At 32.2% G+C, this 16843-nt stretch overlaps 1 protein-coding gene across 1 annotated transcript in view; it reads right to left on the reverse strand.

The window, feature by feature from the left end:
* The window catches only part of LOC108766200 (2-hydroxyacylsphingosine 1-beta-galactosyltransferase), a 91460-nt gene that overhangs the window by 63286 nt on the left and 11331 nt on the right, over window positions 1–16843 (reverse strand). Inside the window, exons 2-4 of the mRNA XM_018515358.1 lie at window positions 8378–8465; window positions 7675–7814; window positions 5701–6014 (exon numbers count right to left, since the gene is read on the reverse strand). Of these exons, the coding sequence (XP_018370860.1) occupies window positions 5701–6014; window positions 7675–7814; window positions 8378–8465 (542 nt within the window). The remainder of the gene's footprint in view (window positions 1–5700; window positions 6015–7674; window positions 7815–8377; window positions 8466–16843) is intronic.

The raw sequence follows: 16843 nt of genomic DNA on the forward strand, positions 1-16843 counted from the left end.
GTAGTAATCGGACGGAGCCAAATCTGGTGAGTAAGCCGCATGCGAAAGTATTTCCCAACCAAACGCCTCAATCGTTTCCTTGACCAGTTTTACTGTGTGCGATGGTGCATTATCATGAAGCAAAATCACTTTGTGTTGCCTTTTTTGATATTCCGGTCGTTTTTCACATAAAGCTTGATTCAAATTGATTATTTGTTTTCGATAGCGTTCAGTATTAACGGTTTCGCCAGATTTTAGCAGCTCATAATAGATGACACCTTTCTGACCTCACCAAAAACACAGAGCATTGTCTTCCGTCCATAGCGATTTGGCCTTGCAGTCGATGTCTCTAAATGTGAAAAAGGTAGAATTTAGAATTAATGAAACCGCCAATAAGAATTCTTCCATTGGTATATCGGTCTTCCCTTCAATATGATCCCATCTAGTTTTTATACTTCGAATTGCCAACTCTACAGGTATATCTGTAAAAATTGAAACAACATCAAACGATACAAGTTTATAACTTGGACCTACCGGTATACCATTAAGCAATTCGACAAGTTGGAAGCTATTTTCAACATTACTAAAGTGCTTCGGATCACTACTTTTGATAATATTGTGTAAAAAATTATCTAATGGATAAAGGAGAATATTAATGCAAGAAACAATCATTCTCAACGGAATATCCTGTTTATGTATCTTCGGCAAACCGTAAGACTGAGGTAAATTTCCATCCGAAACATACAATCTGTCGTACATATGCTGATCAATGTAACCTTTCTTTAGCCATCTCGTTAGCATCATACGCACTCCCGCCGTCAATTTTTTGATAGGATCTTTATTAATTATTTCATAAGTCCCAGTTCGACAACATATCCTTCATTTTTTTCTTCATATCCAACCATATCCAAGGCTACAGTAGTATTCCCTTTATCCGCCCGAGTAAATAAAATTTGTTTCATACATTTTACTGTTAAAAAAATTTTTTTTGAAAGAAAGAAAATTGTGGTCGAAGTGTACGGGTTCGTTGTACAGATTTATATGTGAGATAGTGTATAAATAACTTAGTAGACGGTCGCTAATTGTTATTTGTTTCGTTTGACAGAGAAAAAATATTTCAAAGCTTTGTTACGATCTTACCAAGTTTATTCCTGAAACTGAGCATAGATGACATCGTATTTCATACGATCAGTTAAAAATTACGTTTTAAGGAATGGATCCGGGAAGGATAGATAGGTAAACATGAGTCTATTATCGGTAAATTATATAGGCATATAGGCAACCGACTTACTGAGTATATTATATGTTATTTATACAAACTTACCTTTTTAAAAAAAGGTAAAAAGAGCGCTAAGCATGCATGCTTTTCGTGAAGAATAATTTGGGTCGGTTTCACCAACGCCAATTACTTAATTGGCTGTGGAACAGACTAATTGTGTTTGCTATTTAGTAGAATTGACCACTTATGATTGACAATTAATCACCGATTCGGCTTAATCGATTTGATGAAACCGGCTCATTGCATATAATACTAAGTATCCAACTCAATTAATAGTAGCTTTAATTTTTTTTTAAGGATATTCTTATAATGACATGTATCATTCGTATAAAAGATTTGATATCAACAAAACTGACGCCAAGTTAAATTCCATGTAATTCGGATAGATCAGTAAAATTTAACTGATCGTACGAATTACGATGTCATCTTTGCTCGGTTTCAGGAGTAAACTTGGTCAGATCGTAACAAAAGCTTTGAAATTTTCTCTGTCAAACGAAACAAATAATAATTAGCGACCGTCTACTAAGTTAATTACACGCTATCTCACATATTCCTAAATGAGTGCTCTACAAAAATAAATTATACACCGTTTATGGTTTTTACTTTTTATTTAAAACAATTACCTGTACAACTCAATTAAATTCCTGTTCAACATAATGACACCAAAAATACAAATGCGATTGCAATTCTTTCTTAGACAAACGAGAAGATGCTTTAATAATCAGTTTTAAAGTATGATTCAAATTAATACAGTTACTATATCAAACTGGTCCAGTTTTTAAAAATAAAGTTTTTAGTCAGTTGAGATAAAGTCGACTAGTCGACTTTAAAGTCGCACCAATTTTCAATAATATCTGAAAATAAATTTCGTAAAAAAGGCCTCTACATAATAATAATTAGATAATAATATTACTTGTGTTTATTACACAACTTCAAAATGGATGTGCAATAACTCCAGACAGACTCTGGGAAATTATTCGTTGCAGTTAAACAGAGATGTAAAGCATACATACATGAATTCGACAAAGTCCCAAATTTAGTTCCATCAGTTCTTCCCGGATCCATTTCTTAAAACGTAAAATTTAGCTTATCATACGAATTATGATGTCATCTATGCTCGGTTTCAGGAGTAAACTTGGTAAGATCGTAACAAAGCTTTGAAATATTTTTTCTGTCAAATGGAATAAATAATAATTAGCGACCGTCTACTAAGTTAATTATACGTTACCTAACATATTCCTAAATGAGTGCTCTACAAAAATTGAATTATCCACCGTTTACAACTTTTACTTTTTATTTAAAACAATTACCTGCACAACTCATTTATATTGCTGTTCACCATAATGTCACAAAAAATACAAATGCGATTGCAATTCTTTCTTAGGCAAACGAGAAGATGACTCAATAATCAGTCTTAAAGTATGATTCCAATACAGTTGCTATACCAAACTGCTCCAACTTTAAAAAAAAAACAGTTTTTAGTAGTTTAGTCAGTTGAGGTAAAGTTGTCGAGTCGCACCAATTCAATAATACCTGAAAACGAATTTCGTAAAAAAGGCATCATACATAATAATAATTATATAACAATATTACTTGTGTATATTACATATAATATTCAGAATGGATATGCAATAGCTCCTGACAGACTTGGGAAATTGTTCGTTGCAGTTAAAGAGATGTAAACCATACGTGAATTTGACAAAGTCCCAAATTTTGTTCCAAACATTCTTCCGTAAATTCCATTTGAAAAATATTTTTTTGGCATTTTTGAATTGCTATACTAAACTGGTCCAGCTTTCGAAAATAAAGTTTTTAGTAGTTTAGTCAGTTGAGGTAAAGTCGACGAGTCGCACCAATTTTAATAATACCTGAAAATGAATTTCGTAAAAAAGGGCTCATACATAATAATAATTACTTGTGTTTGTTACATAGGCATTTTTGCACTACATGAAAAATGTGTCGCTTTGCTCCGCGAACCGAGTTATTAATTGTTATTAATTAAAGTTGACAGATATCCAGATTAGGAAATCTGTTGCATCGGTGGGATAGAGGGTTAAACAAATTTTTTGCTTTACAAACAAATATTTAACCAAGACAAATACTCTGCTGCAAACATAAAAATTATATAGACAATAATTTGTATTCTTAAAACAAAGAACGTGTTTTTAAAGCAGAGAATTTGTGTAATTCAAGAAAATACTTATTCTAGTTTTAATTACATGTTCTCACGTCCTTCTATGCCATCGATATGACGGATTTCCTAACCTGAATAGTTATCAACTTTAACGATTAATATCTCGGTCCACGGGGTAAAATGATATATTTTTTTTTACCAGATTCATTTCGTGCAAAAATGTGTCGAGCAAGTCTGATTTGTGTATGTAGAAGCAGAAAATCACTTACGCGTTCCTCTAATCCAGATCCAGATGACGGATTTGCTAATCTGAACTATCTCACTTTATGTCCGTTTTCTGTGACTGAACTAGTGTACACTTTTGGAACTTAAAGTGAGATAGATATACGTTTGATATTTGTTTAAAGCGAGAAAGTGAGTTCTAGAACAGTCTAGTGCAGGAACAGAAAACAGACCATTCAATTCCAAAAGTGTACACTAGTTCATCGGCCTCATCCACAGAAAGCAGACACATGTGTGATGTGACCATGCATGCCAGCGCCACATTTGCTTCTTCCGCCAAAAATTCCAAAAGGACATTACCTTCACCACTCCGTAGCGGCGACGACGACGACATCGACGACAATGACGTTTCTTAATATATAAAAGTTTCATATTCGTATTTTGCATCGCAATATCTCGTAGAGAACGTATTGAAAAAATAAAACCACTTTCATTATATATCCCGAGCAGTTGCAATCGATTGAGCACACCTAAAACTTGATCGGTTCAGCCCTTATTGAGATCCGATAATCTCGATCTGCCGCAACTCGCCGGCTCGTGTTGCAGTCCCTATGAGACATAAGACATAAGACCGGAAGGACGCCATTGCTGGGCGCTGGCCGGAAACAGCACAAATAACGCAAATAGACGCGTTTGCATCTGTTTGTACTACTACACCATGAAACAGTTGCTCACACCAATTCACAGATTCACTAATACATCGAAAGTGCCTAGAAATGGCGGCGACCAATCACGAGAGCGTCGCTCCTTATGTCTTGACTTTCATTATAGGGACTCTAGCTCGCGTAAAGTAGCCACGGTAGTGGCGCTGCGCGTAGTTTAGCGCCGAGACACTACCAGTGTCTCCAGATTTTTAATCTTTTGGTTTTTTTAATCTATATTTATTTATGATTTACATTTCAATTCTATTGACTTCTGCGAAAATATTAATAAATTACTACTAATTTCATTTTAGAAGGAATTTTACAAGGAATTTATTACATTGTTGACTCTTTAATGTACGTATTTAATTTTTTGACTTAACGACTTATAATTCTGTTTTACTGCAATGATTGTCTCATAAAATATGGTTTTAACTTAATGACTTTCATTTTGATTTTAAATTGACGACCTTTTATATGACAGATAAAGATTAAGTTTCTAATATGATATTATAGAATTAGCGACTTTCATACTAATGTTGACCACGATTATTACATAATAGTAATGAGAGAATTGTACAAAATAAAGATATTCTGGATACAATGGAAATATTGTTAGGAAAAGTGGAATGTGGATGAATATTGAAACAGATATGTACGTTGAAGAAACGACGAGGAACATATAATAAGTACAGGATTGGATTATAGCACTTCTTGGCGGCAATTTTTAACGATTTGTTTTATATTGCATAATTTCAATTATGATAATTACGGAATTTCATCTATTCAACAATGCGGCGAGCAGTGTAAGATTATTGTTAATGTCAAGACAATGTTAGGAAATTTAATGACGGATATCATACAAATATTGTTTTCAAATAATATTGAAGATTACCTAATGATGGTCAAAACGTCTATAGTTTGTATTTTGATGTAATTAAAATTGTTTAAAACATTTGCAGTAATAACCAGCGTGGGTTTGTATGCTTTTTTCATGTCTTATTGATTTTTTCGTATTTTGAAAGTCTGCTCCTTATATCTTATCTCTACAATTGTGCATTTTATATTTTCCTTATTTCAAATTAATTACTTTTTCAATACTAAATAATTGAAAAATCCTTTCCTATCAATTAATACACAGTTAAAAAAAAATGAAATTGAGATATTAATGAAAATAACGAAGATAGCTGTCATGAAAGATAACTGTCAATATATCTCATGCCTACAATTATACAATTAATAACATTCTTAATTCAAATTTATATTACCTGCGTACTAAATAATTACAAAATCTATTCTCTGATGCTAACTGAATGTTAAAACTATCTTACGCAATATGTTACACCAATTGTTTTTTTTTTTTAAATATAATTATAATTACTCACTTTAGGCAAGGAACCAGGGTTTTCCAAAATATGCAAACTGTGAACTTCGATCACATGTGGCAGTAGCGGCTTTGGATAACCAAACACGTGATTGTTGCCCAGAATCACTAGACTGAAATTTTTATCGATGTCGTAAACAGATGTACCAGGAGTCCGTTTGTTAGCCATGCGTTGAGCATTTGGTAGATGCCAGTATCGATAATATAATCTTGTATATGTTGTATAAAGGATATTCATTATCCGCTCATTGATTGTCATTCTATTCGTGAATGGATACGTCATGTCTGGATTAAAGTTAGGATCGTCTGGATTTCCTGCCAACCATAAGTCACGTAATAACATCTTTTAAATAAAACAAATGTTTCAAAAACTAGCTGCTTATAAAATATAGCGATATATTCAATTGTGTAATTTAAAATGAAATACGTACCCTCGAGTTTTTCGAAGTTACTTATAAGTTATCATTCTTATTTTAAAAAATAACATAACTAAAAAGACGCAATTTTCAAGTTATTAGATACCATAAATGAGTTAAATATTATCTTATCAATCATCAAAAGTAAAATAATATAACTTCATAAAAGAAATCGTTACAAATAAAAAAGATTTAATCTTGCTAATCTATTTGAATTGTTTAGCCCAATATTGTGATATTATAGAATGACAATATGTTGTTTATTTTAATACCTTTGAGCCTTTCACAGGTGTTTTCTTCAGAGGCACCAAAGGGTTTGCGGGTCATCGTGATTAATTGCTAATACCAAGGTTTCATGAACCTTTACTTCGTCAGGATAAGGAAATATCAGTGCGCTCCTCGTCCTGATGAAGTGAACGGCAAAGGTTCACGAAAGGTTAGCATTAGCAATAGATCACGGCATGGCGATAACTCGCAAATCCTTTTGCACCTCTGATGTAATTTATTTTTTTTTTAAGTAATATTTTATTTAATAACATTTTCAGTGATATTTGTACACTTCATTTGTTAATCTAAGACCCTTTTGCTGTGATCTTTTTTTATTTTTAGAGCTTTTTAACTTATTGATTCGAATGCTATGATCTTAGTGAGTAGACAAGCAAGATTAAGGGTTGTAAAACGAAAATGATATAAAAATTACGTTTGATTATATTAAGAATTTTTTTGCCGATATTACATTTAATTAAACAATAATTTTCTGTCCAATTAAAAAATAGTTTTCCTCCTCTTCTGAGAAACTTAATTTTTTTAGTTGCATTACTTTTGAAACAAGGGAGTGATATGCTACAAGCAGGAATACTCTAATGTGCGATGTGCTCTTTAAATATTTAGAACTACTTATTTTTTGCTTCTATTCGGATGAGTAGAGAAACGCGTTATTAAATTGTAAATTTTCTCGCAAGTCAAGAGAAATAAGTACAATGTATTACCGTCAGGTATCTATTTCTTTGAAAACTCAATACAGTGATTGTGTCAGATCAATGTGAAATGTTACTACTTCGAAACGCGGTTCGCCTTCGCAAAACTCGCCTGGCTTTAATTGAAATATTTTAGTAGCAACCACGGCGATCCATTTCACGGTCTATTACGTTCATCCGGAAGAGTACTTTCGGATATCTTCAATTACGTCGAGGTAAAGGAATCGAATGGCGGCGAGCCCGGCGCGTCCTCCTTCGCCACTTTTTCTCCGGCATTCTTCGAGTCAGACCAGTACAAGTTAAAGCACTACCTAGTAATATATCCTTTTCCACGAAGACCCGGTCTCCAATTGCTCGCACTTTCTGCTTTAACGACAATTTACGTCAATTTCCGCGCACAGTAACGACGTTCGTTGACGATGTCAACCTGGGTGGGTGCAAACCTAGTAGAAACATTGCAGAACGATTGTCCGACCAGGTTCGCACTCCCAGTTGTTACCTGCGCTGGATAACTTTCGTAAACAATAAAATTACTAAGCCGTCGAAATTACGCAAGTTGTTCGACATGCATAATATGCCCACCTATGGAATCCATTACGTAGGGCAAGTTGCCTACGCTCAAAAATCCAATCAGCACAGGGAAGTTGTAGTACTTTACAAGGGCGTAATAACATTGGTACCATAATTGTTCTATAATGATTGCGTCGAATGTCTTGTTGCTTCTATAACAAGCAAATTCGAATTGGATTTGTTTTTAAATATTATTCGTAAAGCTGTATTAAAATTGTCATTTTCGTTTTCGCATTTACAAATGGGACGATAAAAATATGTTGTTAATTTATATTGTAGAATTTCGTGATATCCACAGTTATTAACATTTCGATTTATTTAGTATTCCATAATAGATGCTGAGTATTTTATGCTTAATTAAAATTTACTTATACTCAGTGAAATCGGTTTTGCTAAAATATCTAAAAATTTAACTAGATACACATAGAATCTAAAAATAATTTTTAGACGATGACTACTTGTTACGGTTCATTTTTCACACTATACGTGAAAATAATGTTCCAGACATTAAAAAAATTCTATGGTTTACAGTACCATACATAAATTCAATTTCTGAAAGAGTTAGAAACATTATTACAAAAATTCAATTTCTAAACTCTTATCTTTCAGTCTAAATTAGTTATGTAGAATTATTAAGATACATAAAGATTCCTTTTTTGTAATTTCTCAAGAGAATATCGTTTACAAAATATTGTATAACCCCTGCAGCACAAACATTGCAGCAACACTGCTGCTACATTGCAAAGATTTTGCAGCAATATTGCTGCAAATTCTATGCTGTATGGGAATGTTCGCGATACGTTCTACATAGGACAAATCAGTAAACAATTAAAAAACATTTTCGCCCATGCAGCACAGAAAGTTTTCAGAAATATCTCAGAAATACTTCAACTGAAAAGTAAAACATTTCGTAAAAGTTGCGAAATATGTTTGCAACATTTCTGAGACAGCTCTAGTATAGCAAAATATCCGCGATTCTTGCACATGAAACCTTGTTGAAAGGCTGTCAAAATATTACAGAAAGAATTTGCAATCTTCTTAAAATATTACCAAAAAGTTACAGAAATAGCTGAAACCTTTTCGAAATATTGTTGACCGTAATTCTCTCAATCTGAAGTACTTAAATAAATTTATTAAGAGCCTTCTGATTTATTTACACATTACAAAACTTATATATTAGAATAAACTTAAAGTCTTTCTCAAAAATGGTATTTAAATTTATTATATTCAAAGAATTGCTAGTAACTGAACCATTACACTAAATATTATGTATAAAATAGTATTTTTATATATAATATATTTTATACATTTTATTTAGTATTTGTAATCTTATTAATATAATAATTGTAAATTTGATGCCTGGAATATAATTAACAAAAATAATGCATAATATAATTTTTATCAGTATAACATTACATAACATTATTTTCTACATTGCGTAATATTATATTATTACATATTATATTATATTCATTACCTAACTACGAAATATAAATTTTTTAATCCGTATTTGAATAATATTAATTATCATTTTATGTATAAAGTTTTGTATTTTTTCTGTTTATTCTATTAGTGCAATGCTTTTCGGTATTTTAAGTAAAAGTATGGCTTGTAATAATATCAAATACAGAAAAAAGAAAAAAAATTTATAGAAAAAAGTAAACTTATAGAAAAAAGTAAACAATATGTAGAAAGTATAATTGAATCACTCTTTTGTTTCGGTATTATGACAATCAAGCGAGTGGTTTACCCCCGAAAAGTCGCTTAGAAAATGCATTAACCGACCGATCAATGTTCTAGTGGTTGAAAATGATTGGATTCGATTTCTCATATTTTTCTGCGAAAAGGCATCTATACAAACTTTATTTGTTAAGTGGTCATTCAAAAAGTTATTAACAATTTTTGTCTAAAAAATCTAAACAAAAATTCCGAAAAAATTCTGTAAGCTTAATTGGATCAAAATGAACATTTTCTGTCTCTTAGACTATTTTCATAAAATCTATAGTTTTCGAGATAAAAAATGTCGAATCTTGAAAAATGACTACATTTACGATTTTTTTTTCTCACAAACTAATCATCCAATCAGTACGAATAAAAAACGAAAATATTCGGCCCACCTTAAACTATAACGGGAATTTTTTTTATTTTAATCCGTACTGTTATTGACAGTGTAAACTTTATTAGATTGAGACTCTGAAGGCGCGTCCGCGGCGCGTGAGCGGTCTCGACGTTGCCACATCGCGTCGCTCAGCATGCCGAGCTTGTGCATGCACAAGTTTATGCGTGTTTTGTTTTTGATTAAGTTTTCGCTAGCATTTCTTTCTCAATCCGTTGTGTTTGTATTTCAGTACAAATTATTATTGCGTATTTATTGAATTATATATTATTGAATTTGTGCGACTCGTCGACTTTACCTCAACTGACTAAACTACTAAAAACTTTATTTCTGAAAGCTGGACCAGTTTGGTATAGCAACTGTATTTGAGTCATACTTTAAGACTGATTATTGAATCATCTTCTCGTTTGCCTAAAAAAGAATTGCAATCGCATTTGTATTTTTGGTGACATTATGGCGAACAGCAATTTAAATGAGTTTTACAGGTAATTGTTTTAAATAAAAAGTAAAAACTGTAAACGGTGGATAATTTAATTTTTGTAGTGTTACGATTTTACCAAGTTTATTCCTGAAATCGAGCATAGATGACATCATAATTCGTATGAGCAGTTATAAATTTTACGTTTTAAGGAATGGATCAGAGAAGAATTGATGGAACAAAATTTGGGACTTTGTCAAATTCATATATGTATGGTTTACATCTCTGTTTAACTGCAACGAATAATTTCCCAAGTCTGTCAGGAGCTATTACGTCAAATTCATATATGTATGGTTTACATCTCTGTTTAACTGCAAAGAATAATTTCCCAAGTCTGTCAGGAGCTATTGCACATCCATTCTGAAGTTATGTAATAAACACAAGTAATATTATCTAATTATTATTATGTATGAGGCCATTTTTACGAAATTCATTTTCAGGTATTATTGAAAAATGGTGCTACTCGTCGACTTTATCTCAACTGACTAAAAACTTTATTTTTGAAAGCTGGACCAGTTTGTTATAGCAACTGTATAAATTTGAATCATACTTTAAGATTAATTATTAAAGCATGTTCTCGTTTGTCTAAGAAATAATTGCATTTGTATTTTTGGTGACATTATGTTGAACAGCAATTTAAAAGAGTTGCCCATATAATCGTTTTAATAAATTTTGTAGAGCACTCATTTAGAGAGAGAGAGGAATATGTGAGATAAGACTGATTATTGAAGCATCTTCTTGTTTGCCTAAGAAAGAATTGCAATCGCATTTGTATTTTTTGTGACATTATGGTGAACAGCAATATAAATGAGTTGTGCAGGTAATTGTTTTAAATAAAAAGTAAAAGTTGTAAACGGTGGATAATTCAATTTTTGTAGAGCACTCATTTAGGAATATGTTAGGTAACGTATAATTAACTTAGTAGACGGTCGCTAATTATTATTTATTCCGTTTGACAGAAAAAATATTTCAAAGCTTTGTTACGATCTTACCAAGTTTACTCCTGAAACTGAGCATAGATGACATCATAATTCGTACGATCGGTTAAATTTTACGTTTTAAGAAATGGATCCGGGAAGGATTGATAGGTAAACATGAGTCTATTATCGATAAATTATATAGGCATATAGGCAACCGACTTACTGAGTATATTATATGTTATTTATACAAACTTACCTTTTTAAAAAAAGAGCTTTCAAGAAAGCGATAAGCATGCGTGCTTTTCGTGAAGAATCATTTGGGCCGGTTTCACCAACGCCAATTACTTAATTGGCCGTGGAACTGACTAATTGTGTTTACTATTTTGTAGAATTGACCACTTATGATTGACAGTTATTTGACGTTTTCTGGATTGCTATACCAAACTGGTCCAGCTTTCGAAAATAAAGTTTTTAGTAGTTTAGTCAGTTGAGGTAAAGTCGACGAGTCGCACCAATTTTAATAATACCTGAAAATGAATTTCGTAAAAAAGGACTCATGCATAATAATAATTACTTGTGTTTGTTACATACGCATTTTTGCACTACATAAAAAATGTGTCGCTTTGCTCCACGAACCGAGTTATTAATTGTTATTAATTAAAGTTGACAGATATCCAGATTAGGAAATCTGTTGCCTCGGTGGCATAGAGGGTTAAACAAATTTTCTGCTTTACAAACAAATATTTACCAAGACAAATACTCTGCTGCAAAAATAAAAATTATATAGACAATAATTTGTATTCAACAATAAACGTGTTTTTAAAGCAGAGAATTTGTGTAATTCAAGCAGAAAATACTTATTCTAGTTTCAATTACATGTTCTCACGTCCTTCTATGCCATCGATATGACGGATTTCCTAACCTGAATAGTCATCAACTTTAACGATTAATTTCTCGGTCCACGGGGTAAAACGATATATTTTTTTTTACCAGATTCGTTTATTTCGTGCAATAACGTGTCGAGCAAATCTAATTTGTGTATGTAGGAGCAGAAAATCACTTATGTGTTCCTCTAATCCACATCCAGATGACGGATTTGCTAATCTAAACTACCTCACTTTATGTCCGTTTTCTGGGACTGAACTAGTGTACACTTTTGGAACTTAAAGTGAGATAGATATACGTTTGATATTTGTTTAAAGCGAGAAAGAGAGTTCTAGAGCAGTCTAGTGCAGGAACAGATAACAGACCATTCAATTCCAAAAGTGTACACTAGTTCATCGGCCTCAGCCACAGAAAACAGACACATGTGTGATGTTACCATGTATGCTAGCGCCACATTTGCCTCTTCCGCCAAAAATTCCAAAAGGACATTACCCTCACCACTCCGTAGCGGCGACGACGACGATATCGACGACAATGACGTTTCTTAATATATAAAAGTTTCAGATTCGTATTTTGCGTCGCAATATCTCCGCTCTTAGAGCACGTAGAGAAAAAATAAAAGCACTTTCATTATATATCCCGAGCGGTTGCAATTGATTGAGCACACCCAAGTAACACATGAAGCTTTAAAACGTCTGCGATAACGTTGTCTCAGCTTAAATCGCAGTATTTTTGTCCATGACAGTCACTGCTATAACGTATTCATCATTATGACATTGTGACAAAGTTGTAGCAGCAAAAATGGGACAACATTTTTAGGCTTTGAAGACGATGTCGCAGCCATTTGGCTGCGCAATTATTTTGCTGCGGAAAGGTTGTCATAACCACCATAAAGCTTCAAAATGTCTTCAACAATGTTGTCGCAACTTACACCGCAGCATTATTTTTGTCTATAACAGTCACTGCCACAACGTCATTATGACATTGTTACAAAGTTGTTGCAGCCATTCAACTGCATAACCATTTTGCTGTAAAGAGGCTGTCATAGCCATATATATTATAGTGATAATCTGAATAAAATAAACTAATAAGTAGAATTTTCTTTATATGTAAATTAATATTCAATGAAAGTTTAACTTTTAATTTTAAAATTACAAAAAAATATTTAAAATACAATAAAAAAATTTTTTTAGCTGGAATTGAACTTGAAATATCCCGGAACCTTTGTCTCACTAGAATTAGATCAAATTTAAGGATTAATTAATCAGTACAACTTATTACAATTTATAACTTACACATATAATACTAACGCGGACGCAAATTCATAAATACGCTAATTACAGAACTACACACAGATCCTTAAGTAATAATTTTAGAGCCGCTTAAATGAACGCATGAGTCCGCATGACCATCGTTGATACATGCTTTTAACCTAAATCGGACAGTTGTATATGTTACTGTTTGCTTTTGCTGTGACATACAAGTTACAGCTAGATAACAGCTATTTTGGCTGTATTTTAGCTTGTACTTATGCGCATGTCACAGCGACTGTACAGCCAAAATAGTTGTGGCTGTATTTTTACTTTTTTATTAGCTGTCCCAGCGACTGTACAGCTACCCATACAGCCAAAATAGCTGTGGCTGGATTTTTACTTTTTTCTTAGCTGTCACAACGATTGTACAGCAATTAATACAGCCAAAATAGCTGTGGCTGGATTTTTACTTTTTTCTTAGCTGTCACAACGATTGTACAGCAATTAATACAGCCAAAATAGCTGTGGCTGGATTTTTACTTTTTTCTTAGCTGTCACAACGATTGTACAGCAATTAATACAGCCAAAATAGCTGTGGCTGGCAAATAGTTGTAATTAAGGCTGGCAGAAGGTTGTGCCAGTCACATTTTTGCTGTTGCAGCAAATATATTATAGATCGTGTTACTTGGGCACTTAGAACTTGATCGGTTCAGACCTTATTGAGATTCGATAATCTCGATCTGCTGCAACTCGCCGACTCGCGTAAAGTAGCCACGGTAGTGGCGCTGCGCGTAGCTTAGCACCGAGACACTACCAATGTCTCCAGATAATGTTATTGAAGATTTTATTAAAATTGATTTTTTAATTATTTGTATAAGTATTATATTATTTGTATCTCTGAGTATATCGTTGGTTTGATTGTAAAATATCTAAATACTATGTTATCAGAACGAGCTAATGCACTTATATATAATCCTTAAAATTTTGATTGAAAAATTATTTAAATAATTATTTGACGTATACATTTTTTAAAGTAAACCTTAAAAAATGCATTAAACAATTTCTTATTATTAAAAATTCAATTTCGAAAATAAGGCTACATTTTATGATAAAACTTTACTATTTTTCTAAAATACGACATAAATTTCTAGTAAAAAATATTTTCTATAACTTTTATTAGGTAAAAACGACTTGTAAATCAAAAATTCTAAAATGAAAAAGCGTAGCATTAACGATTCTTCGAGTTACACTTCAAAGAGAAGAAAACTACGATCAAATAACTTCGATTGGAAAAACTTTTACTTTATACGTGAAAAACGAAAATATTCAGACAACATTAATCTAAGTATAGTCTCAGCTAATAATAATGTTAAAAGTAAAGTTATTGAAGCTGCTAAAATAAGAGAAGGTAAAACTATACAAGAACGATTAGAAACACAGGATGATTTATCTACAGTAGAAGCACGTTATCACTTGTATCCTTGCTATCAAATTATATTTCTAAACGATCTCTTAATACTTTAAACCGTACAAATGAAGTTAGTGGAAATACAGATACAATACCAGACGAAATCTTAGATTATACATATAACTTCGAATGATAATAGCATAACATCGAACAATAAATACAGTAATGACACATTGTATGATGAAACAGCTAAAATCACATTTAATTTTTATCAAGAAAAGTTGAAGGGGCAAGGATTTTTGTTGTCTGATATTTGCAAAATCTATAGGCAAGAACTTAATAATAGAGGAGTTACAAGCAATGTCAGATCTAATTTGGTAAAATTAAAGCTTCTAAATATTGCTGGAAATGATTTGAAATTTTACTAATATCTTGGATTAACTGATATCGTTTGTTCGAGTACTTTATCTATTGAATATATAATACATAGGTTACTTACAATTAAACCTGAAAATGGAAAATCTGACGGCCTTCGTAACATACCTAAACCTTTAGAACAGGATAAAAATGTTATTTTGCACAGAACTGCTCAGATTATAAGAAAGTATATTGCGGAAATTCCTCCAACAAAAAATTATCCACAGCCAAACGATGTTTCTATTAAAGCTTCAAAAAAGTTTGTCCCATAACAATTACAGAAGTTCATATCATGGATAATAGATGAAGAATCTTTTCTTAATTGTTGAATAATTTCTAATTCTAATGAAACTGCGCAGCGACATATCTTAACTTTGTGTGAATGTTTAATATATTGTTCAAGAAGAGGTAACTATCAAGTAATTCCACCATTTCACTATGGATTGATGTGTCAAATGCAACATAAATTTGAAACTAAAATTCTTATAGAAACTTTAAATTCATACGGATTCTGTTCATCTTATGATGAGCTGAGAACGTTTCTTACTGCTGTTGCAAATGTGGAATTAGCAAAAAACATTAAAACAGTATATGTGCCTTCAGAGATATTACATGTGCAAAAAGGCGGAAAATTTATTCAAGAAGGTGATGATAATGTTGATATTAACGCAGAAATGATAGACGGAAAACATTCTTACCATACCATGGCTCGTGTTTTATTTCAAAGTCAACCAGTACCTATCTCTCAGAACATTGAACTGCAAATACCTCAAATACCAAGATAAGCTGAAAAATCATTGCCTTCTGATAACACCGCTATGCTAAAACTTTTAATGTTTAATAAACCAATAAAGAGACCTGTAAAATTTGCTAATTCAGAAAAATTTCCAACATTGGTTCTCCGTCTTGGTGATTTTCACACTTTATGCGATTTTATATCAAGAAATTAAAAACTGGGATGATTGTGGTATACTTGATATATTACTCGAATCAGGCGTATGCAAGTAATACAGTAGATCGAATGCTTGATGGCAAACAATTTCATCGTACTGTAAAGGGTCCTTATGCTACGAAGTTTTATCACTTTTAATGTTTGAAGATTTTTTCGAATACATATCAGAAAGTAACAATGATTTAATATGTAACTTATCCGAAAAATGTAATAAGTTTAAACAAATATTTGCGTCTCATAATAAGATATGTTCAAAGAATTCTTTGAATAATTTGTTTGAACAAATAGAAAAGATAATAACAACATTCAATAACTATCGGGAAAAAAGGCGTGACGAATCACCTACATTTCAAATTTGGGATGATTGTTTACAAAGTTTGCAAATACTTTTACAATTTATTCGCGCTGATCGTGAATTAAACTGGCAATTACATCTCAATACATTAATAGCAATGTTATCATATTTTTTCGCATGTGATAAATATAATTACTCTCGGTGGGCTACACTTTACGCAATAGAAATGCTTCATCTCCCGAAGGAAGTAGAGACAGAATTTTTAAGTGCGCAATTTTCGGTTAATTTTTCGGCTGGACCGTTTCGAAGCTTATAGAGTAACATGGGTGTTAAAAAAATGACTGTAATTAAAGATACAAAATCTAACACCACCCAGGTAAGGTTTGCCGACTCTCACCCGATGTTGAACGTTGGGCCGACGTTGGCGAATTCACGGCAAACCGACAGTCATTAATCG

The sequence above is a fragment of the Trachymyrmex cornetzi genome, unplaced genomic scaffold, assembly GCF_001594075.2.
Source record: "Trachymyrmex cornetzi isolate Tcor2-1 unplaced genomic scaffold, Tcor1.1 scaffold572, whole genome shotgun sequence".
Taxonomy (NCBI): Eukaryota; Metazoa; Arthropoda; class Insecta; order Hymenoptera; family Formicidae; genus Trachymyrmex; species Trachymyrmex cornetzi.